This window comes from Erigeron canadensis, chromosome 8 (genome assembly GCF_010389155.1).
Source record: "Erigeron canadensis isolate Cc75 chromosome 8, C_canadensis_v1, whole genome shotgun sequence".
Lineage (NCBI taxonomy): Eukaryota > Viridiplantae > Streptophyta > Magnoliopsida > Asterales > Asteraceae > Erigeron > Erigeron canadensis.
Genome location: NC_057768.1, coordinates 17,596,699 through 17,621,088, shown reverse-complemented (window position 1 = coordinate 17,621,088; position 24,390 = coordinate 17,596,699). Strand labels below are relative to the sequence as shown.

Here is a 24,390-nt window from a genome sequence, read left to right as displayed (position 1 = left end):
AAGTACAAGGACTATTACATGTAACCTATGACACTGTCATGTCACATTTACATGCTCACCTTGCACACAAAACGCTATACATGGATCCATATAAGCTAAACAATCATAACAATAACAACTATCAGGATTCTTAGGTCCTGGAGGTTCTTAGGCCTCATCTCAAATCAACTATTAGGATTCTTAGGCCCCGGAGGTTCTTAGACCTCATAAACACTATGCCCCATATGGGCCTACGCTAAATCAATCACCACACATGGATAAACAAACTTCAACATAATGTGGTCGATTGACCTAACGTATACATAAAGGTATGCAATTATACTCACCTCCTCCGCAACTTGAACAATAACGCTAAAATGATAATGCACAAATAAGCTTCAACCTATGATCATAACATAAAAGTGCATAAGCTTATATTCACAACTTGACTAGCTCAACCTAGTCATACTCAATCACTAGCCTTTTCTAAACCCAAACCCAACCCATTTGTCATTGAGTCTCTTTTACTTTCAACAATAATACTAGGTAGCTCAATCTACCATCCTCATCATTATTTCAAAAATTAGTAAGAACTCAACTTTCTCATAAATCAAAATTATCACATGAACTTATCAATTTCATAATCAACTCAACACATAAGTCAATGAAAAACTAGGTTATCTAAGGAATTGGAGAAAATTAACCATAATTTAAATTCTAGCAAAAACCCCCAAATTGGTTCACTCCATGAACCCTAATTTCAAAAGAGAGATAAAAAACTAAATTAGGGAAAATCAATACCTCAACAATGGAATACAATAGATTAGGGTTTTCAATTCACAATTTCTTCCCCTTTTTCTCTTAATTTTCGACTACCGCCATAAAACCCACAAACCCTAACTTTTGAATTCTTGAATGAAGACTATATGATGGTGATGATTATTACTATAAATTCTTCCTTCAACTTGAGAGGGTTTATCTTTGATTTTAAAAGAATGAGATGGAATGCATGAAAGGAGTGTGAAGAAGAAGTAATGGAAGGTGAGTCATAAGCCAAAATAGATGGCTGGCACTCTTTGGAGATGCCACGTCCCATCTCTCAAATTTGTGGGTATTTACCCACTATCCGCTAAAGTTCCAATTAAATTAACCCCATAACTAAAAATAAAATGCTAGAAAATTAATTTAATGTCAAAACTATGAAAAGGGGTTAATTTCTTTTACCTTAAAAACATTGGGGTGTTACACATGGCGGAGCCATGAGAGTAAGGGCAACGGTCGTACCATATCATATACCATCACATTATATCTTGGATCGACGCCTATAAAACCCACACCTTTTTCAAATGTGTTCGGCTTCCAACTCTTAATAAATGGTCCAACGTCGGCGACCGAGAAGAGTAAAGCCGCCATGAACTGCACAACCGTTCAATAAAGGCTTCGCCCATACTGTATAATAATTTCTGGCAATGGTGTCGTGGTTGTGGTAGTGGTGGTGGACAACTATTAACATATTATATTTAGTTTTTAATCATGAAGTCTTTGACTAGTTTTTCGATTTTCACGTAAATTATAATTTTAAAATGATAGAGTGTTTGACCTGGTTGTTTAAAATTTAAATATTTAGTTTACACAATATGTTTATTCTCATGTAAGGGTGTTATGCGCGAACTATTATTAAAATTTAAACGAGATATATCACCGAGCGTTGTCTCTGAAAACCTTATGTTATTTTACATCATGATCTACAAAAAGGTCATAAAACAAAACTGAATAAAAAAAGTAACATGATATTATAAAACCAAGTTTTTGGAAAAAAAAAAAAAAAAGAAAAAAAACTAACTAAAAAGCAAAAGTAAATGGAAAAAAAAAAGCATGTCGGTAACCACGTAGCTTATAGCTAGTTTGTACTGTGATTAAAAGAGACAAGAGATATAAACATATGGAAGTCGGTGTTTTAAAGCTCCAAATATATTGACTTTATATACTAACATTTAAACATTTTTATGAACTCTATGTAAACCACCATATATGATTTTACAAATGAAAAAATGTTTATTGATAAAAATATGACAAGGAAAACAAATTATTAGCTTGTATTACCACATATCTAAAATTTTGGGTTGTTATTGATGATACTTTTTAAAAGTACGAGAGCAAGTATCTGCGCGTTGCAACGGTAAAATAATGAGGGTGATGGGTCATAAAGTGTGATAGGTCATAGGAGGTTATATGTCATAGAGTGTCATAGTCAAATGCCTTGGTCGTACGGGCTCCACCTTCGGATTTAAAAATTTGTCGAAGTATATCGAATGACATCTCTAATGAAAAAGCATAAATTTTAAGAACACCTATATAATTTTTATAATTTATCGCTGTACAGTTTTTGAGATAAAAGATTTTGAAAGAATTAGAGGAATAAAATGATTTATGGAGGAGAGAGAAAGTTGTATGCATTGATGTATGGTACATCATGCATTAATATGTGTATGTTGTTGAAATTGAATGTTGAAAGTTGAAAAGTGGATTTGCTTTATAATATAGTATAGATATAAAAGAAAATTTAAAATATAAAACTAAATAGATTAAACCCGTACGTTGTACGGGACTCATCGAGAATATAAATAAAAAGAATTAATGGTTACATTATCATTCATATTTTATGATAATATAAAAAGCTATTAGATTACGATTGTAAATAGTAAAATTATGATTTATTAATATTAATATATGATATATGTCAATTATGTTAAAGCATGAAATTGTATTTTAATGTACATTTTTGAAATTGCATCGGGATATATTTAAGTTTCAGTTAAAAAAAAATCATATTCATGTATAATAATAATAATAATAATAATAATGATAATATAGTAAATAAATGAATGGAGTTTTATTTTAGGCAAAAAATATTAATATTAGTTGTTAACTAATTACTAAGCTAAATTTTAAAATAAGCAAAAACTATAACATTTTAAATAATAAACAAAAATTTTAGTTGTCATCTAAATAAAGGTTTCACAAAAGATCTTTTATATCTTTACACAAGTTATGACTTGATTTTTTTTTATTATTTATTTTTGTTATAATTATAGATGGCCTTATTGACTGATAACTTAAATGTCATTGAAGCTTGGGCAAATCTAAGCTAAAATAGGGATATGACAGTAAAGAGATGAAAACGTAAATATAACTGATATATTTGATATATATATATATATTCATTTTTTATTTAAATTCTCAATAACCCTCTTATAATGTATGACTTAATATAGTAACATCTAAATATAAATGCTTGTGAATTATAGGCTACTTAAAAAAAAAGGTAACCTATTTACATTAAATTCCTATTAAAGGTAACCTATTTTGTTTTCGTCTATTTAAAGGATCCTATTTTCAAAAATTTCCTAATAAAGGGTATATCATTAGTTTTTGACAGACGGAGCTCGTTAAGTGTCACGTTACCGGTGTCATGTCATCAGTTTTGATGACGTGGCACTTGACTTTGACTGGCCTAATTTCGATATATATATGAGTCGGTCAAAGTCAAGTGCCATGTCATCAAAACTGATGACGTGGCACTTAACGAGCTCCGTCTGTCAAAACCTAACGATATGCCCTTTATTAGGAATTTTTGAAAATAAGATTTTTTAAATAGACGAAAACAAAATAGGTTACCTTTAATAGGAATTTCATGTAAATATGTTACCTTTTTATGGAATTTTCCCTAAAAAAAATTCCATAATTGAAAGTTTAGTAATGTAAATTATAAGGTTGCAAAATTATTGATCATGGTTAAATGTTTTTCTCAATTTACACTTTCAAACTTGCATCGAGATATATCTAAGTTAATTAAAAAAAATCATACTCATATATGGTAATTATTAGTACTTCGTATATAACTATAACTATATAATAATAATAATAATCATAATGATGGTTAGTAGATAAAAATAATTTATTTTAGTTAAAAAAATATTAATATTAACTAAACACTAAGTTAAATTTTAAAATAACCAAAAATAAGCAAAATTTATAATATTTTGACAACTAAGCAAAAATCCTAGTTGTTTTTTAAAAGAGGGTGCCACATAGGAAAAAATATATCTTCTCTTAGTTATATAGAGAGATTATTATAATGATTTTTACGTGGAATAAGAGTTTGACTGCGTTTGAAATAAAAGGCGAGGCCCATTGGGCCATTTTCATTTTAGCTTTTACCGTTTATGTTAACTAGTAGGTCTATAAGCCCGCATTGCAGGCCGGCTTCAACGATCGTATTTACGAGCATAATTACGTTCAAATGTTTGCGATATAAAAATAACCAAGCATGTTAACAGACAACTAAAAGTGTAAAAAAGAACATAAATAGATAATAATAAACCCGGTTAAAAGTTTGCATAAACGACACATATGTGTTGTAAAACTAAAGAAACAAAACAATAAAGAACATAAGACAAGAGATATAGAAAGAATGGAGAGTTATGTTATTCATCTCATAAACAGGTATATATAGTTAAAAGCTGGAGTATTCTCTAAGAAAACAATCTCCTAATCATATAAAAGATTACCATTCAATAAATGGACATCCATTCCATATATAATATTTATAACACTCCCCCATGGATGTCCATTGACTAAAGACATTATGCCTTGTTAAAACCTTACTAGATAAAACCCAATTGGACAAAATCTAGTAAAGGGAAAAGAGTACATAATTCTTTGATACGCTTGGGGATATTGGCTCATTAAAAACCTTGACAGAAAAACCCAATGGGACAAAGCCTTGCTCAAGAGAAAAAGAGTGCAATGCGTATCTTCTCCCCCTCATGATCACATCACTTAAAATACTTATCATTCCCAAACATATTCGATATTAGGCATATGAAGTGTCTAAATAGAATAAATCTCTTTGCTTCAGTTTTAGTGCTTTAGTGACACTTTAAACTCAACATGGTGATCATTATCTTGAAAGTCAAAAGGAGCATTACAATATCATTTGATCTCATAAACATAAACGTCATTTATCACTAAGATTCATAAACAAGACAAACCTCCTCTTTATTTCACATTCAGTTATTTAATCATCATTGGACACTCTCTCAGAATACATTAATATTCAAATCAACAAAATATATGAAACTTATATCATATTCATATTCATATCCGGATTTCTTTATAAGTTTCAAACATAATATTTTCTATTCTCAAGAACTTTTCACACGTGTCTCAAGCAATCTAAATCATGAGACATGTTTCATTCATTTTATATCCCTCATGAATAATAATATCAAATGATCTCTATTTATATCCTTTACACGCGAATCAAGATTTTCTCATATTGCCAAACTTTTAATTTATCAATTGTTGCTTCCACCATATAATTTCTGCACCTTCAAGTGCATTGACTTTTAGTCCCAAACTACTAGCGTCTTTTAATCTTGGCCAATCATTTATATCATATCAATTTATGTGCATGCATGCTTTCAAGATCTTCAACATTATACATACTCTTAGCACTATCATATTCAATCAATCTCGACGTCGTTTATATTTATATTTTCGATTCCATAATTCTCTAGACATGTCACAACTCATTGAGATATAATTATTTGCAGGTACCCGGGGTTTCTCAAAAACCTCCATGTTCAGTTTCTCAACATCAATCTCTTTCGGGGTCTTTCTACCTCGACTTTAACCATCTAAATTTTATGCTCCTTATCATTCGAGGCTTTTTATTTGGAATCGACTTTTGTCTACCACTTTCGAATGTGCGTAGACTCAATATCAAACGGAGGATAAGCAGCTTTTTGGTCAGTTAACATTGCTGGCAATTACTAAACATTCTGAATGAATTATCTCACAAACTTTAAGCTTATATTCGTTGGTGTGAGGATCTTTAATAATTCATTCTTACCCATTTCAGCTGCTTTCAATCTTTCCCTAATGTTGGGAACATCTTCCCCTAATGTTGGAAAAACTAAATCATGTCAATAAGAAACTTAAGCCATAAACAAATATCCCAAGCATAGTTTTATTGAATACGTAAACCTCTTTCATGCTTTAACTCATACCCAAAACAACCATACTAATGTCTAGTTTAATTAGACAATTTCGAACTGAATCAACGCATGAGCCTACACATTTCCAAGGCACACCTATTTTCCCAACATTATTTCAAACATTCTTTGAAGTCTCATTTTTGTGCATTGTGGTGGAGCAACTTAATTATATATTGCACATTCAAAACTCTTATGAGACATATGTGCTTTTTGACCATAAACCAATTTCAATGGGGAGGAAACGCAATAAATTCTTGGCATGATGCGAGTTCAAAATTATTACATGTTAAATAATAACATGGCCCTAATCTATAGTAATTCATTTGCTCTCAATAATCATTATTGCCAATACAATATGGAACATGCTCCCAATCTTATAAGATGAGCAATTTATTACGCAAACATCATGTTGCGACGTTGGTGACCCATTTAGACGATGCATCGATTTAAAACACTAAATGGTCAATATGGACGATATATAGGCCTACTTACATCTCTTTTACATATGTTCCAACAATTTAAAAGGATACAATCCTTATCGTACTTGGCATATACTTTCTTATAAATCAAATCACCTCAATTTATATAATCACTTTGAAGAATTTCTTGACTCTTCTTTACATTTCGCATCATCATTAACCCGGGATGGTCTAACCAGTCATGCCAATCAATCAGTCAAATAATATAGGTTTATAAACTTTTCATTTATATATAACTCACATGTGCTTTGATACAAGTCACATAATTTATGAAAATGTAATACATCAAATACTCTTGATAAACTGACAGTAGTTCCTTTAGAGATTTCATATAATTTAACATACTTAAGTATGTGATGTGTCATTTTTATTCTTATTTATGTTGTACAAGTAACTATCTAACCTAGACACACATAACGAGCAGAGAACCCGGTCAGTGTAGTATAGTCTAGTGATAAGCTACAGGATCGTTCGCAGGGACGTGTTGCGTTACCTAATCTAGTAATATGTATAATTCTAGTTGTTTTGGGGGTTTGTCACTAACTCCAAATAAACTGATACTTGACAGTAAATTAAAATAGCCGCAACCGCTTTACAGCGAGAGGCTAGGTCTGAAAATAGTTTGAAAAAGCTAATAACAGTAATTAAATTAAAATACTTGTCCGATCTCATGATACGACCAAATATTATCCTACTGGTTTGCTAGTCTGTTGGAAACTTCATCGCGACTCAGATTCTTGTTAGATTCACTTCGCCTAAATGGTAGTGCTGTCGCTAGACTCACTCTACCCTATAAACAAATTCTCGCTAGATTCATTGTTTAAGCATTAATGACGTAAAGTTTGTGTTACTAATTTATCTTTTAATTACCCAACCGTTAAGCCATGGCTAGATATAATTCTCTCTGGTGGCCGCAGTGCTAAGTTACAAGTCAAAGGATTGCGTCTGACATTGTTAAGCTTCATGTTCAATTCATCCTAGTTATTATGGTTCTGGATCCCTCGGTTACAAGTGAATCACTTTTTATTTCTAGTTATAGACCGACTAGTCATTTTTTGTCCTAACATATTAGTCCTAATGTATGATCATAGACAACCATCAGAATTAAACTAATATGTTCAGATATAAAACCAATAGCAACATGAATTACTAATAAACATGGATCTACGATAAACAGTAAAACACACTCCAACAGAATCTAAACAAACACAGTAAAACAATAAGCGTCTACATGATCACATCGATCCAAACAAGTATTCAGCCTACTAGCCTAGCACTAGTAAAGGAATAACCTTGGAATCTGCAAACTCAATCTAGGGTTGTTGTTGGGCGGCTAGGGCTGCTGAATCGTCTCTCTCTTTTCGGGTGTTGAGGGTTAATTCGGCTAAATAGAGGTGAAAGTCAGTTGCTGAACTGGACTAACCAGCGGCGCTGGTCCTGGGCTTGAATGGGCTAGCGGCGCTGGTGGTTGAGGAGCGGTGCTGGTGGCTCTGCTGCAACTTACGTGTCTTCGTTTAGCTCCCGAATCACTTTCTTGTGTCTTGTAACTTCATATGCTTCCTTCTCGAGTCACTTGATATCATTTACCCTCTTTCGCATCTTCCGTGAACCTGCATAATCATACAATCCATTAAGTACCGATAGTTCCGGAATAATGACTCATTTAAGCATTGAAATGAAGCCTTTGATAGAGGTTTTTATCATAAAATGGACGCTCATCAGTATGCATTTGCCTATAACCATATAAAATGAACATACAATTCAAGTTTCATATAGTTATCATTTATCAATTATTAAGATATCTCATTATACCCAAATAAACCACGAATAGTCCATTTTCATAGTAAAGAAAACCCAAAAATAAAAAACAGAGAAACATAATTATATTATATTGTTTGGCCGAACACGGCAATAAATCAATAGCCATTTCACAATATTACTCATAAAATCATCATCTTATTAAAGCATGAATTACATAGGAATCTCATCAAGTATCGGTGTTAGATAAACATCTATATATTTGTGTGATGTCATCACTGGTCCGAAATAAATCGTGTCCATAAAATAACTATACTACAACAATAACTATCGTTAATAATCTATACTCTCTATATAAACAAACTACCCCCTCCCCATTCCAACTATTGACCTTTGAATTACTAAATATACTCTCTACATTTAAACTACCACCACACAATACATCATGCAAGTACCAAAATTACCCTTAAAAAAAGTGTTATTTATGTGTTTTGACTTATTGATACTAATCCATCGTTATAAATTTTTGTCCGCATCTGCCTTACTTTTAGATAAACAATCGTTATGTTGATAGCTTCATACAGATTATTGTTCAAAATATTTTGTGTTAATGAATTTAATAACACATCAATATAAATACCCCTCCCCGCAAACAACAACGGCGATTTACAACTTCAGCTGGACTAAAAAACACATCAGTTGAATCGCACACATTTATGTAATAACATGACATCGCCACTTAACCACCATTTTTTTTTCAAGTTCTGCCGCATCGTGCAGATACCACTCTAGTATATGCTAATCCATTTTAATAAATGATGTTTTAAACTTTCTCTACTAGAAAGCAATACCATAATAGTAATTCATCTTTTTTTTTTTGAACTGCGAATAGTATCACTCATCGTACCACCTTTTGCAATCGGTGGCAGCGACGTGATCATCCCCTAATGCCTTCCAGGAGGAAACCCAAATAAATTGAGAAAACCTCCTGTTTGCGGGAATCGAACTAGTGACGTCCAAGCCATCCAAAGGTTCTATCCAACCCTGATGAACACTGAGCTGTGAAGCCGTGGTCCATAATAGTAATTCATCTAACATATTATGCATATTAAACAAATTGTTGGAGCAACATGTATTTACAATTTATAACATAGCTTACTTAGTATACGAACTTCCAACAATTTTTTTATTTTTTTATCTTTAAAAAATCTTGTGTAATTTTCAACAAGATATCAGTCCATCAATCATCATAATAGCATATTGACAATTAACATTTTAGTGTTTTGTTCGTCTACCCTTATAATACATAACATATATTACCATTAACCAAAAACATATGCGATTTTGTCCACACAGTAGGTAATTTGTATATGTAGTGCCAAAGCCCTAATATATTCATTATACAAACATTATACCGATAAACTAGCATATGATATAGAAAGGCTAAAATTGAAAAAAATAAAATAAAATAATAATCCACATAAAAAGAACAATTGGAATAACAAGGGGCTTTAGTTTCCGGATTAATTTAAGTTCAATTGCTTGCGTTAAATCATCACCCACTTACAGTAAAACCTCTATAAATTAATAATGTCGAGACCAAGATTTTTTATAAATTTAAATAAATATCATTATATCGATAAATTAATAAACTATTAATTTAAAGATATTCATATATGACCTTTAAAGTTCCCCTTTTTAATTTCCTTTTTCAATTTATGTTCACACATTAAATTAAATGAACTTGTCAAGTTCATTATACGTTTTGAATTAAAGATAGTTCAATTTACATGATTATAGATTTCTCGCTATAAATAGTCCAAGGAAAAGTTTTAAAATCACATCAACTATGGCTTCTAAACTAGAAGGTGTAAAAAAACAACCATGACCAATCAATAATGAAAATTGTTATGTAAGTATAATAAAGATCATCAAGGGTGTACTCAACAAAATTTGGTGTATTGGGTTGACAAAACTTTCGATCCGAAAGTTAGTCAAACTACAATAATAAACACTCTCAAGAAATCACCAGTAACAACACTCCACAACTTTTTGTTACAATACGAGAAGACAATGCTTCAACTCTTAAATGTGATGAGAAAAATTTAAATATGAACTCTATATAGATTCCAAGTTAAAAAAAAAAAAAAAAAAAAAAAAAAAGTAACTATAGATTCCTTTTTTTACTACACAATGTTAGATATATATTTAAGGAATTATTAATTTATAGTTTTATTGGGACTAATATATTTACATTGGGGTTTAAAAAAGTTATTATCTTATTATTTTATTGATTGGGGTCCAATTTTGTATTGGTCCCAAGTTAGGACCGGACAAATTATTAGTTTTATCAAGGTTATTAATTTATCGAGTATTAAATTATAGAGGTTCTACTGTACATGACAATTGGTACTTTTTGATATAATAAATTAAATTTCTATTGAGACAAATAAAAAGCTCCAAATACCTTAACCCATTCCTTCTTTTAAATATTTATCTATCAATAAAATAAAACAAGATTGTAGCCTTTATTTAATGACACGTGACACTATCTTAAAGCGACAAATATCTTTTTAGTCTAATAAATTAAGAAAAGTTAAACCGACATCTATATTGTTAGTGTTTGACTATAATTCTAATTATTATAAGTTATAATGTTTTCATATTATTATCCATATCTATATGAGATACATTTAGAAAAGCTTTAATAATAAATATAAATAATATTAACTAAAAGATCAACTTACGTATATATTAGCATCTAATATTACATTAGTATTATTATTATTTTTTTATTATTATTATTATCTATCAATAAAGAGATGTTCTTGAAATGACATGGTGTAAACACGTATCTTTTTAATTATTTATTTTGTTAAATTAGTTTTTTTTAATTGTATACAAATTCAATTTACGAATTAGACTTAGAATTACTCTCCAACTCTTAGCTTATAGATACAGAACACATTTTAATCTTATTTGATTGATCGTTTTCTCATTAATAAAATTGTTCTTTTCTTTTTCACTTTTTCTACTTCTATTACTTATATTAATAAGTTATTACCATGAAGATTTTAAAATTTTGAGTTTATGATCCAAAATCAAAAGGCTATTTGCTGTAATTTAATATGCTTACAAGTTCTGATTTTGATGTGATTATAAATATTTAAGGTAAATCCAAAACGTAACTAAACATATATTATATTTATTATAACTTAGCTTCCATTATCGGTTTACTTTAACCAGAATTTATTTCATACTCACGAATCACGTAACAGCATATTCAAATTTCTTTATGATAATATAACCACCGTACATCGTACGGGTATTAGGACTAGTAATCTCTATATATAATAAAACAAGATTGTTTTTTATAAGTAGTTTTAGGAAGTTTTTGATGTGGCACATCCATAGTTCACCTTAAAATTTTTTTATTTAATTATGATGTCATAATTTTTAATAAAAGTATTAATCATTTATATAAAGAAAAAAAAATCTCTCTTAGATAATATTTGTCTTTTTTTTATTTACTTAATGTAGTAGTCATTTTTATTTTAAAAATTATTATTGTGTTAGTGATTTATTAACTATATATAGTTATTGTGTTAGTTGAATTATTAGATTTATATCAAGTCAATCATTTATATAAAGAAAAAAAATCTATCTTGGATAATATTTGTCTTTTTTTAATTTACTTAATGCAGTAGTCATTTTTATTTTAAAAAATTATTATTGTGTTAGTGATTTATTAACTATACATAGTTATTGTGTTAGTTGAATTATTAGATTTATATCAAGTTATAATTTTTTAATTACAAACATCATATATATATATTTTTTTAATATTATTTATAATTTTAAAATTTTAATTAATATGTCCGGGGTTAAACCCGGGTTGATTAACTAGTAATATAATAAAACAGGATTGAGACTTTTTTTAATCGACACTTGGCGTATTACTTACACAACACGTGTTATTTATATTTTAGATAAACTTATATTAATTTAAATTTACCTAATCCTTATTTAATGCTAATTCATAAATCTGATATGTATTTTTGTATATATGTATCGTTTTATTATAACTGTTGTTGCATTGGGTTTTCGAACGACATTATTATTTTATTGAATCTAGTTTCCATATATCAAATTTATAAAATAATTCAATAATGCTAATAATTAAATTAGATTACGGAGTAAATATTCAACTTAATAAGAGAAAATTATATATATTATATAAGTAAAAACTCTTATACTAAAAATTTTATTGTTATTATTCTTATATTCAATTTCAACGAAAATCTATATAGTCTAAGATTCAACTATTTGAATATTTTTATTTTCATATAACATAAACAAATAATAAAATAATAACTACATAAAAATAGATACTTATCACTAAATTAGTTACCCAACACATATATAAAAAACAACTATATGATATGTTATTGTCAACCGTAAGATGTACGGATGATATATTATTGTCAACCGTAAGATGTACGGGTATTAGTACTTGTTGTACATATAAAAAGCTAAGTTGAAACCATATATTACTCACTTAAATATAAGATAGTTAAACATATAATACCAGCAACAACAATTAACAAATCAAAATCTAGGTTATCTATATACAGAATTTTATACATATATATTAGAAAATCTTAATCCTAATCTTAATCTTAATATATACTATAAGACAGTTGAACTAATGACTTATTAACCAATCAAATCACTCAATTTTATCAAATTGACTCTCGCTTATGTCATCATTTAGATTAACTATAAATTAAAAATCCTAATAATCATTATCCAAATATATTATTATATTGATATTTATATTAATTTGTAGAAAAAGTCTCATCAATTTACACTTTTTTTGTTTTCAGTCAATAATTTACACTTTTTAACCCTAAATACTTACTTTATATTTATTTTTAGCCATCAATTTGAGAATTTTTTTTCTTAAATTTTTTAAAAACATTACAAAAAGTATTTATATTGTCACTCAAATCAAAAGTCCAAATTGTTATCAAACAATATGAAAACAATCTTAATTGTTATCTAATTATCATAAGAGAGTGATTGAAAATAAACATATTCATGTTATGGGTCGTATCATGATCAAACACATATATTTAAATGTCAAGTACAGGATCACAAGTATGTTTATATTTTAATTCTTAATAATCTTTCATAATAATATCACATTATGAGTACAATTGGTTTCAAAAAATTATATAATAGAGAAATTATTGTAGCATGTGTCTTGTGGATTGACAACGACAAACAATCCCATCAATATGTAATGATAGTGACGAACATGTGGTTATTGTACTACAACTTGTAAAGTATAACACTTAGAACCGTATATTTTCAAAATTATAAGTTTTTATGAATTAAATGTATGAAGATTCAATATTGATAATATCGTAAACCTCGTGTCCAATATCGAACACGGGTCTAAAATCTAGTAAGTTGAACTATAATAGATATCATCATTGATTCTCGATCACATTAATTCACTAATTTCACTCATTTAGTTGATAGGTTGACCTTAGCAAATCTTTATTTTTATATATATTAAAAGGCAACTTACCTAACTTCAATTGACCAATCACAGCTTTCAATTTCTCAAAATTAATTAAATCAACACATGTCTAAATTAATTTACACTTTTTGATTTTTCATCACTAATTTACACATTTAAACCAATTCAAAAATAATTAATATAAATTATATTTTTTGGTTTTCCATCACTAATTTGCACTTTTAATCCAATTCAAAAATAATTAATACTTTATAATAACAAAATTTAGCTATAAGTTATAGAGGTTACAACATTTAGATTAATACAAATTAATATCTATATCAATATTTTATTTTATATTGTAATCGAACTAATTGTAATATTGTTGTTATTAATAATTATAATCAAACTATAATTAGGATAATCATTGTTGTTATTATTAGTTGTAATCAAACTATAACTAGTGCAATACCCATGCGGGTTACACCTAATAAAATACTTAAGTAACCTACATAACATATGCTATACTTTTAAATAACAAAATAGAAACAAATTAGGCCCTTTTAACATAAAACCAAACATAAAAAACAACTTCAACGATAGTTGTATTAGAAGAATTGGAAGTTTGGCAAAATATATCATTAACTAACGCATACTGAATTTTGGGTCAAGGCATTTTAATAATTAGTATCTAGTAACACATCTTAAAGGTTCCATCGTTATGACAATAATTCTCGAAGAAGCAATGTTTTGAGGGTGGATTGAGTTACTTTCCCGATTATGTTTTCATTGGAAGTTCCGAGTTATGTAAGTCACCTGGTAATTTTTTTTTGTGTGCCAATTACTCCTACAATATTATATTTTTTAGAATTGGTATTTATGTTGTGTTCAGATTAATAAGTCGGGGGTTGGCACGTCGATATATTCATATACCTCAATCCCAAACTAACTAATATATAAATATAAGTTGACCTCAACTGTTGTAAAACAACATCATAACTTGATACATTTAGTGTTGTGAGTATGTTATAATAGTGGAATAAGGATGAATTGAATGATGAATAAAATAACAACTATATAGTCTAATATTCTCGCTTGCAACTTCACCTTCTTCTTTGTTCAATCTCGTTTGCAAACTCTAACTTAACTAAGCCAACACATTTGCCAAACTTAATACTTCCATTTTTAATCACATTATCATGAGAGACAAGAAGACAAGGGGTTGTAAAGTTAGAACTTTAATTACGTACATTAGTTGTTGAAAATATATAATACGAGTAATATTTAAGTATCCAAAACATGAGCCATAAACACAATTTTCTAATTCAATCGTCTTAGCAAATCTATCATCTTGTTTTATATCACTAGAACATTGTCTGCTACTTTCAATATATTCCTTCAATGTATGTCGCTCCTTAGATATGTTTCCATATACAATTATCAACCTGTGAATTATCCGTTACAATATTAGTAATTAGAAATCACTCGCCAGAAAAAAAAAAAAAAAGTCGATTAAATCGGTTTCAATTCTGTTTGTATCCATAACCAACAATCTAAAAAGCACAAATTAAAAAAAACAAACATGATACATGCACAACGAATAAGAATTTTATACGAATTAAACACTACATATGAATACAACTCATGAACACCATCACAAATTCACCATTACAAATTCAAATAAGTTGCATCTAATCGAAACTGAAAATCTCAACCACAAGATTCCATTACATGACAAAAATAATGGCCTTTATCTACAAACAATATTACAAAATTAACCATTAATGACATCACATCCTAAACTAACAAACTACACTCTATATCAAAACCATAATCATGTCACATTTGTTTGGGAGAGTAGTGATGGGGAAATCCCTCCTGCAATAGCTGTATTTATATGATGCAAAAGTTAGAAGCCCGGATTTTGCGTTTTAAGCCCTGTGGGAATATCTCTTTCTTAACTGTCCATACTTTGACTTTTTAAAAAAACCAGCTATCATCCAAAAACTTAGGTCACGTTTGGTTCACAAAATTTGATGGAATTGGAATTGAATTCCATTCCTTAGCGTGTTTGGTTGGTTAAATATGGAGGAATCAAATGTTGACATTCCCTCATTTGATGGAATCTCCATTCCTTGGGGATAGGGGAAGGAATTTCATTCCGTCCCTCACTTGAAGATTCAAAAAATCAAAAACATTCCGTCAAATTCCATTCCTTCATATTCCAATTCTTTCAAAAGATTTCATTTCTTCCAAAAACATTCTGTGGACCAAACGCGCCCTTAAGGTGTTCGGTATTCCTACATGCATTAATCCACAAATGTTAATTAAGCAACAAACAAACTTACCGTCTTAAAAGAAGACTTTAAATGGTTAAGATTGAATATATTCCTCATCTAACGGCTTAAAACAAAAAGTAAAACCACTTACTGGTGACAATATACATATATAAATAGGATAATCATTGTTATTATTATTAGAAAGAAAATTTCATTAGATCACCCTGTGGTTTTCTGTTTTATCATTTTTTTACCATGTCGTTTTTTTTATTATTATTTTACCATGTGGTGACTTTTTGTATCACTGAAAACCCCTCACTTTAACAGCCATTAATTTAGATCCGTTAAGCCCCTCACATGCATTGCACATGAGGGTAAATTAGTCATTTTCTTCTAAAACATCCATTTCATCTATTTCAAACAATTAGATCAAATCTCTTTTTTCCCAAAAACTCTTTTCTTCCCCAATCTTTCTTTATTTTATTCCCAAAAACTCTTTTTCTTCCCCAATCCAATAACTTATATTTATAACAAACATATCATACACTTACATCCTCATTTCTTCATTCAATTTCAAGAAAACAAAAATGGCAAACAACAACCAATTTCTTTGGCTCAAATATCTTACTTTCAACACCAACACCCAAAACTCAAAAATGAAGAACCAGATTTATTATTCCCCAATCAATTCTTGACAAAACCCAGAAACCAAATTTGTCAAAAGATTTAAACTTTGATTCAAAAGCCACTTTTGCTGCTGCTGCTCTGTTTTTTTCTTCACAACAAGTGGCTTTGGCTGCAAATACTAGTCATCTTCAGGAAACAAATTTACGATTATACTATTCCATGATTTTGGGTCCAACCTAGTGGGTGTTCCAAGATCCACACTGACCTCAATACACATAGTCATCTTCATTGAAGAAAGTGTTGCCTTTATAGTATGTTTATGTTCACAGATCCAATAAAAATAACCATCCTTCCACTGCCGTTTCCGTCCCATCGTGTCGCCAGTTTGTGTAATAAGGTTTATCAGAAATAGATTCTGATCCGGCTCGGGTATTTTGTACCGCCCCTTCAGCTTTTTGGGAATGAATGGATTTTTGTGGGTATAGTTTTCATCTCGTCAGAATACCCATCTCCGGCCATCCATGAGAGGAACCCAAGTCATATCTTTATTAATATAACTTTGGGGCAAAACCCATTGTTAGTTTTTATGATCGAGTTTGGATAGATTGTAATGGTGGAAAAGGTATTTGGTGGTTACAGATTGATATTAGAGATATACGCTTAATTTATAAGATACAAATCTTCTTTTTTTTGAACATGATTTCGATACAGATCTATATATGTTTGTACATGTATTATTTGAGATCTAATCGGTGGTATTGTTTGTCGGTGAAGGTTAAATTCTTGATGATGAGGATGATGAACAACAATACCCACTTTTAGTTTTCTCTTTATATTATTTTTGCAATTTATCTGATTCTTTTAATTGCTCTTCAAAGTGATGTTTTAATATGTTAACAATTTTTCAATGGTTGGCTGAGTTTTTTTTATACTTATTGTTTATGGTCTTGTGTGTTGGATTTTATATTTCTTTACTTCACCTTGTATGAATTGGATCCGGAAAATGGAAGAGAAAAAGGGTTTTGGGGAAGAAGATAGTAAAAAGACGAAATGAACCTCATGTGCAATGCATATAAGGGGCTTAACGGATCCATATTAACGGCTGTTAAAGTGAGGGGTTTCTAGTGATACAAAAAGTCACCACAAGGTGAAATAATAATAAAAAAACGATAGGGTAAAAAAATGATAAAATAGAAAACCACGGAGTAATCTAATGAAATTTTCTCTTATTATTAATTAGAGTCAAACGAGATACAAAATCTTCTATTTAACATTCAGCTTTACATTTAATATCTCAATTCTTTTTTAAACATATTTTTACATTTAATGTATAAGTATATTTCTTCATGTATAAATTCTTATATTAATAATGTTATAACATCCGTGTATTTGACACGAGTCTAAACTCTAATAAAGGATGATACGAAGCAAGCAATATCAAGCAATATGAGATTGAATTATATCAAATATAACTAGGATTTTAAACTATTCCTCTTATAATTGAATTCTAAACTTCAACGAAAAACAAATTGATCTTTATAATAAACCACTAACAGAATTGGTGAAGGATTCAAACACATAATATGATTCAATAGTTACCTAGCTAAAAACCATATTTTATGATACCGTATGCATATATAAAATTGCTAACATGCGATGACACCAAAAAAATATATATAGCGATAAAACTAAGCAATATTAAACTCGTCTCCTCTATAGATTATGAATGAGAAAATTAATTTATGATTTGACCATGTCAAAATCATACCAGTCGTTGGCTTGTTTTATAGGTTTTTTCATGAAATCCAACAATAGATCAATAAATTTTTCCGATTGTTTAATATGAATTCAACAACAAATTAAACTATAAAGCTTTAAATTAATCGCTTGGTTTTATATTCAGATTTAATCATATATGTGTTCCATAACTTAATGCATACGGCTAATTAGAACTTTCATGATATTTAATTGATCCGGTATTGACGACTGTATTAGAAACAACATACAATTAAAATTTTTAGTTGAGAATTGTACCTTTATCACCGAGTTGTAAAGATCCAGTTGTACTTCAATGTGCATGCTCAAAAATTTTGTTCGACCGGAAAAAAAATTTATTTAAGGTTTTAGAGCGTGCTGATAACATGTTATAAAACTAAAGAAACAAAACAATAAAGAACACAAGACTAAGAGATATAGAAAGAATGGAGAGTTCTAAGAAAATAATCTCCTAATCATAAAAAAGATTACCATTCAATATATGGACATCCATTCCATTTATAATATTTATAACAATATGTTTTATTTTTTAAAATTTTTTTTGGAAGGTAACACATGTTTTATTTAGTTAAAAAAAAAATTAAAACTGACAAGCAATTGCGCAAAAAAAAAACATAAATCTTTTGCAACGTGGTAAAATTCGAAAGATAATACAGGGTGAGACGTAAAAACTAAAATGTAATCACAAACCATAAAAGTCACTAAAATAACCCTGCTTAAAGTTTTGTCATATTATATACATATATTTATTTTTTAAAAGAATCTAAAAGACAAAGCAAATAAAAGCATCATATTAATATGAATGAGCCAAATCAAAAATAAAGATAGACGAAATCTATAAACCCTTACATAAAAACAATATGACCTGCTAAAAGTTTGACATATTAAATATATACATTTTTAGAACAATAAATTAGCAAGCTAGCAGGCAGCTGCGCAGTTAACTAAGCTAGCAAGCTGCGCAGCTACCTACTAGCCTGATTCACTGTTCATGATTTCATTCCTTTTTATATAGAGGCATTTTAGTATCTTTATAATATAACTTTAATGTAAATAGCACATTCCCAGTGCAATGTGGCAGTGGTTGTGGCGACAACGGTGTGGTAGTGGGGCGACTGTTGGTGGTGGAGGCGGCGTCAAGTGGTGTTGAAAATTGATGTAAAAATTTAATGGAGATATTTTGGATAAATGACTGATATTGTAATTTAATCATTAATGATATTTTAGATAATTTTTCTGTAACTTTTAAAGAGAGGGTGTTTTATTTATTAAATAGAATAAAAGTATAGATTAAGTATATATAGAATAGGATTAAGAAATAAGGGAATTTTGGGTATAAAAAAATGTTGAATTTCTAAAATAGGATAGGTTAATATACGTTATAAGAGCCTATGGTCTGCACGTTGCAGCGGCTAAAAAGTGAGGACAATATAAAAGGGAGGCGGTGGAGAAGGAGGGCGGCGACGTAGGGTGATAGAAGGTCGATGAGAGTGTGTAATGATTAGAGAGAATGGGGAAGGAGGGTATAAATGGGTTTTATGTTTAAGTATGAATATTTTGGGAAGAAAAAATATGCTTAATTTCTTAATTTTATTCTCTTTATAAGGGACTAGACGAATACTCGCGCAATGTGGCGGTGGCGACGGCGGCGAGTAAGATATATAATTAATGTAAAATAATTCAAGTGATTTAAGTAGTTAATGAAGATAATTTAGTAGATAAATGATGTATGTAATAAATGTTTTAATAGATTGAGAAATTTTAAAAATTGAATACCTAGTTTGCATTATAAAGGAGTATATATATAGATAGAAGTATTGATATAGAAGTATAAATATAAATATAGATATTGATTATAGATATAAATTATGAGGAGTGACATTCATACCAACAAGTTTTAATTATCTAAAACAAAAGTATAAAATTTATTGCAAAGTGTACAACTGTGAGTAAAGGTGAAAAAGGTGATAGACCATTTGTACACGAAAAGGTAGGTGAGCAAAGTTGTACACGGCTAACCTTTTTTTTTTTTTTACATTATAGATAAGACCATTTGTAAAGGTAGGTGATAGAGGTAGGTGAAGGGTAAAGGTGAAAAAAGTGAATGGTTAAGAAATGTAAGTGATGAGTGTAGGTAAAGGGAAGAAGGTGATTGTGATCATTTAGGTAAAAAGACAAAATGTGAAGTCCTTTTTTATTTTTATATATATATATTTTTTTATTTTGATTGGATATAAAATGAAAGATCTTAGGATATTATGTTTTTAATTAAATAATAGTGGGGACTAAATGACCAATTCATTAAGTGAATGGTTAAAGGGGAAAAATAGAAGTCTAGAAGGATGTTGATTTGGCAGGAAAAAAGTAAATTTGGTGTTACAACGCTGCAAATACAAAGAAACGAAAAGAAAGGAGAGAGGGTGATCTACCCAGCAGAAGCAGAACAGTAGTAAGTTTTAGATGTTTGTTTCTTCTTATGGTTACATTACATACATATGTTTCTACTATCTTGTCTGTTCTCATTATTACTGTATTATTATTTCATTTCCCCTTATTTTTTGCTGGTATACAATTTTTATCTATTTTATTTTTATTGTTTTAATGCTTTGAAGATGAACAAGTAGTAATTTTTATTTTTGTTTTTCCATATGACATGATTGCCATCGTACGAGTATGTTTGTTGGTGTTTCTCATATTGTTAAAAGAACCTTGTTTGGTTCGATTCGTCATCACTTGAAGAAAACAAAAAGAGGATAACTGGATAATATTCAGGATGTTGGAATTGTGTGCTTCGATTATTTGTAGTCTTTTTAATTGGTAATATCTACTCGTGTTATGAATAGGTCGAAGAATTTTATATTTGCTAGTTTCCAGGTAGTGTATATCAAACTAGGAATCAATTACGAAACAATACAAGTATGTTTGTAATGGGCGTATTTTAGTCTTTAATCAGTATTCCCTTCCTTTTCCTTTCTCAGGCTACAAACCAAACAGGAGAACCCAATCGAGTTCTGTTCTATTTTCTGACAACACGATAATAAAACGCACCCTTGTATTATCTTACTTGACATAATATATAATTACCTGAAAACAAAGGGGTTCATTTGTTTTCACTGACAAATACTACTACCATTAGTGGTGATTCCTGACTGTTTATTACGATCTACTATTTCTCTTGTTTTAACATGTCTCGCGTATGTGTATACCAGTATGTTAGATATTCCCTGTGTATGCACTATGCAGTTGATTAAATAAAGCCAAGTCCTGTTTATTATGATCTACTATTTGTCATATTTGTGACTAGTATGTAGTATAAGCCTTTTGCCCTGCAAGTGGATGTGTTTGTTGAATGGGATGAGCAAATAAAGATTTTTTTGAAAGGTAGGTTGTTAGTAAGCTATCTGAGAAAATGAGCTTCACTTGAATGATACTGGTGTCCTTGTCTCCTTGATCTCGCTTTTAACTTTTTCCTGTTCGGGTCAGATGACTCGGTGATGTTACCATATATTATTACTCCATTTCCAGAAGAAAATTTGAAACATTACAAAAGTAAAGTTTGTATCTGTTTGGAGAATAACAAGAATGGCATATGATAACTTGATAAGTACATTAAAAATCCTGATTTTCCCTTTCTTGTTATGAACCCAAATGCAGTTAAGGGTAAGAAACAAAAACCATGAACTATGATTTGATACACTGTTGCTTCATTCATTCTTGCATATTTAGCCTTGGCCTCTATATTTTTTATGCAACTATCCTATGTTAGTTTATGGAAAACCACTACAATGAAATGGAAAAGCAGGTTTGCAAGGGATCATTAGTCTTTAGGTTTACTAGAAGTTTCTTATCCGAAGTTGATCTTCTTAAGAATGGCGACTCAACAGAATGCAAAGCATATTGAGGACTGCTCTGTTTCCAAGTGAGTTCTTTTAACTTATTCAGTTTAGTAATGAACGAAAATATGAACTTCTATGTATGGCGTTTTTCCCTTCCTCTCCGAAAACAACTATTTTGTTAGAGACCATAAGGAATGTGAATGTGTGTATCAGGTGCATCAGTTTTGCATATAAAAATATTAAAATCTAGGTATAGTGGAATACAAGGATCATTGTGTTTCTTTATCAGTAAAGAGAATGTTTTTGGACTAATTTTATTGAATGTGAATGTTTGCAGTGCATTGGGCACGTGGGTCTTCTCTGTAGCAGGTGCTTTAATTGCTATACCTGTAGGAATAAAGAGGAAATCACTTGCACCACTTGTATTTTTCGGGACTACTGGTACAATGGTTGATATAATATTGGGAATAAGTGCTTGCGAGAGAGAACATGCTGAACGCCAAATGAAGATTGTTCAAGAACAAAATTCTGCTGCTGCAATTTCTGATGATGTCATTTGATGGTCATCAAGGTTATTTTTAATCTTTCTTCCCAAATGATGATTTCAAGACTATTTGTTATATTTTCTTAATAAAATACCTTTTTGTCTGTTTCATCACATTTTGATCTGTGCTTCCATTCTGCTCTTTGAATGTAAATGCTGACTAATTTAGTGCTTTGGGAAGACCTGAGTTTGATATGTGATCTCTTTTTAGTTTTTAGTATGATGGAAAGTCAATAGGGTTAGATTAATTTTTACTTTATTTCTTTTGATTGTTATTGATTAGTGTTCCATATTTATTCTCTTGCTATTTTTATAGGGAAATGTATACACAAAGAACTCCAAATTGGCAAATTTGGTGTTTTTGTGACTGTTGGCCTAAGAGGTGTTGTCTTTGTTCATACTGTTAGCTATGACATGTCCTTGAGTTTGGTTATTTTAAGGGATTAAAGATGAAAATTTTTGAACCAAACAAAACCTAATATTCATGTGGTTCAATATGGTTCTCTGCTCAAATATCTGATTAGTTATTTCTGCCAACAATGATTTTATGTTTAGTGAAGTAAAAAATTTCTAAAAAAGAAGTTGAGGATCTGATTAGGAGATTAGGTACATTTTTGCCATAGTTTTTTGACATGTTTGCATCTATAAAGTGGTACGCTTAGTATTGTAGATTTGTGTTACACTTTATCCAATAGAGTACAGAGCTACTTAAGGCACTCGATTTTGGTTTGGTTAACAATTTTCATCTTGAGCTTGGTAACTTTTATATAATTGTGTTTGGACTCGAGCTCGAATATTCACATTACTGCTTGAGCTCGTGCATAAACTGGTTAGTTGAGTTAATTTCTATTGATAGCTTAATTTGAGCTGGAGATCGATTGTATCATACTAAAAATATACGAGCTAGACTAAGCTTGTCCAGCTCGTGTGATTCGTGAGTTGGTTCATTGGGCAAAGTAATTGAGCTAGCTTTTGAACAATGGTAGTCAAGCTGATCCAGCTATCTTCGTATTGGACATGGGGAAGGTTTCTAATTGCTCAACCTGATAAACCCATCCATGTACCTATTTCAAATAGTCTTGGCTGAGTTAAGCTGAATTCTTCTACTAAAAGGTTTTCCCTTGGCTAAGGGTTACCTTGGGTGGAGAGCCATTTTTGGCTTATTGTTCGGTCTAACCGGGCTTTGCGCATGAACGGTTTTAGGCATTTCCTTTGCCACCTCCAAATTAATGCCTAATGTAGGATTCAAATGTGAGACCCCTTGTAAGGAAACAAGACTCCTTGCCGCTAGACGATTTGGTGATGGTTTGAGTGCAGCTGAATGACCTTAGTAAATGTTAGCTCCATAACAGAAAACAGTGGATACTAACATACATCTTTTTGTGAAAGCAATCCCTGCAATTGTATCATTCAAGTATGAATGTAAACACTACAAATCTTGACAAATTGTTACATATAGTTAAAAGAAGTCACTGTTTCTTCTTCAATGTTTACTTATCATATTATTGATCTGGACAGAATAC

General features: G+C 29.9%; 1 protein-coding gene across 2 annotated transcripts; it reads left to right on the top strand.

Annotated features, from left to right (window-relative positions):
- The first annotated feature begins 20,844 nt into the window (after window positions 1-20,844).
- LOC122579515 lies at window positions 20,845-23,062 on the top strand. Of its 2 annotated transcripts, none has more exons than XM_043751698.1 (3): window positions 20,845-20,936; window positions 22,290-22,406; window positions 22,661-23,062. In XM_043751698.1, exons 2-3 carry the CDS (start codon window positions 22,357-22,359, stop codon window positions 22,881-22,883), a joined length of 273 nt encoding a protein of 90 aa, XP_043607633.1. In that variant the 5' UTR covers window positions 20,845-20,936; window positions 22,290-22,356; the 3' UTR covers window positions 22,884-23,062. The 2 variants fall into 2 exon arrangements, with proteins under 2 accessions (XP_043607633.1, XP_043607634.1); XM_043751699.1 differs by having other exon boundaries at window positions 22,287-22,406.
- Window positions 23,063-24,390: the final 1,328 nt, after the last annotated feature.

Excerpts from the sequence above, each read along its gene's own strand:
- LOC122579515 (XM_043751698.1), top strand. The coding sequence starts at position 22,357 with ATGGCGACTCAACAGAATGCAAAGCATATTGAGGACTGCTCTGTTTCC. Across the intron at positions 22,407-22,660 it reads GAGGACTGCTCTGTTTCCAA|TGCATTGGGCACGTGGGTCT; the intron begins GTGAGTTCTTTT and ends GAATGTTTGCAG.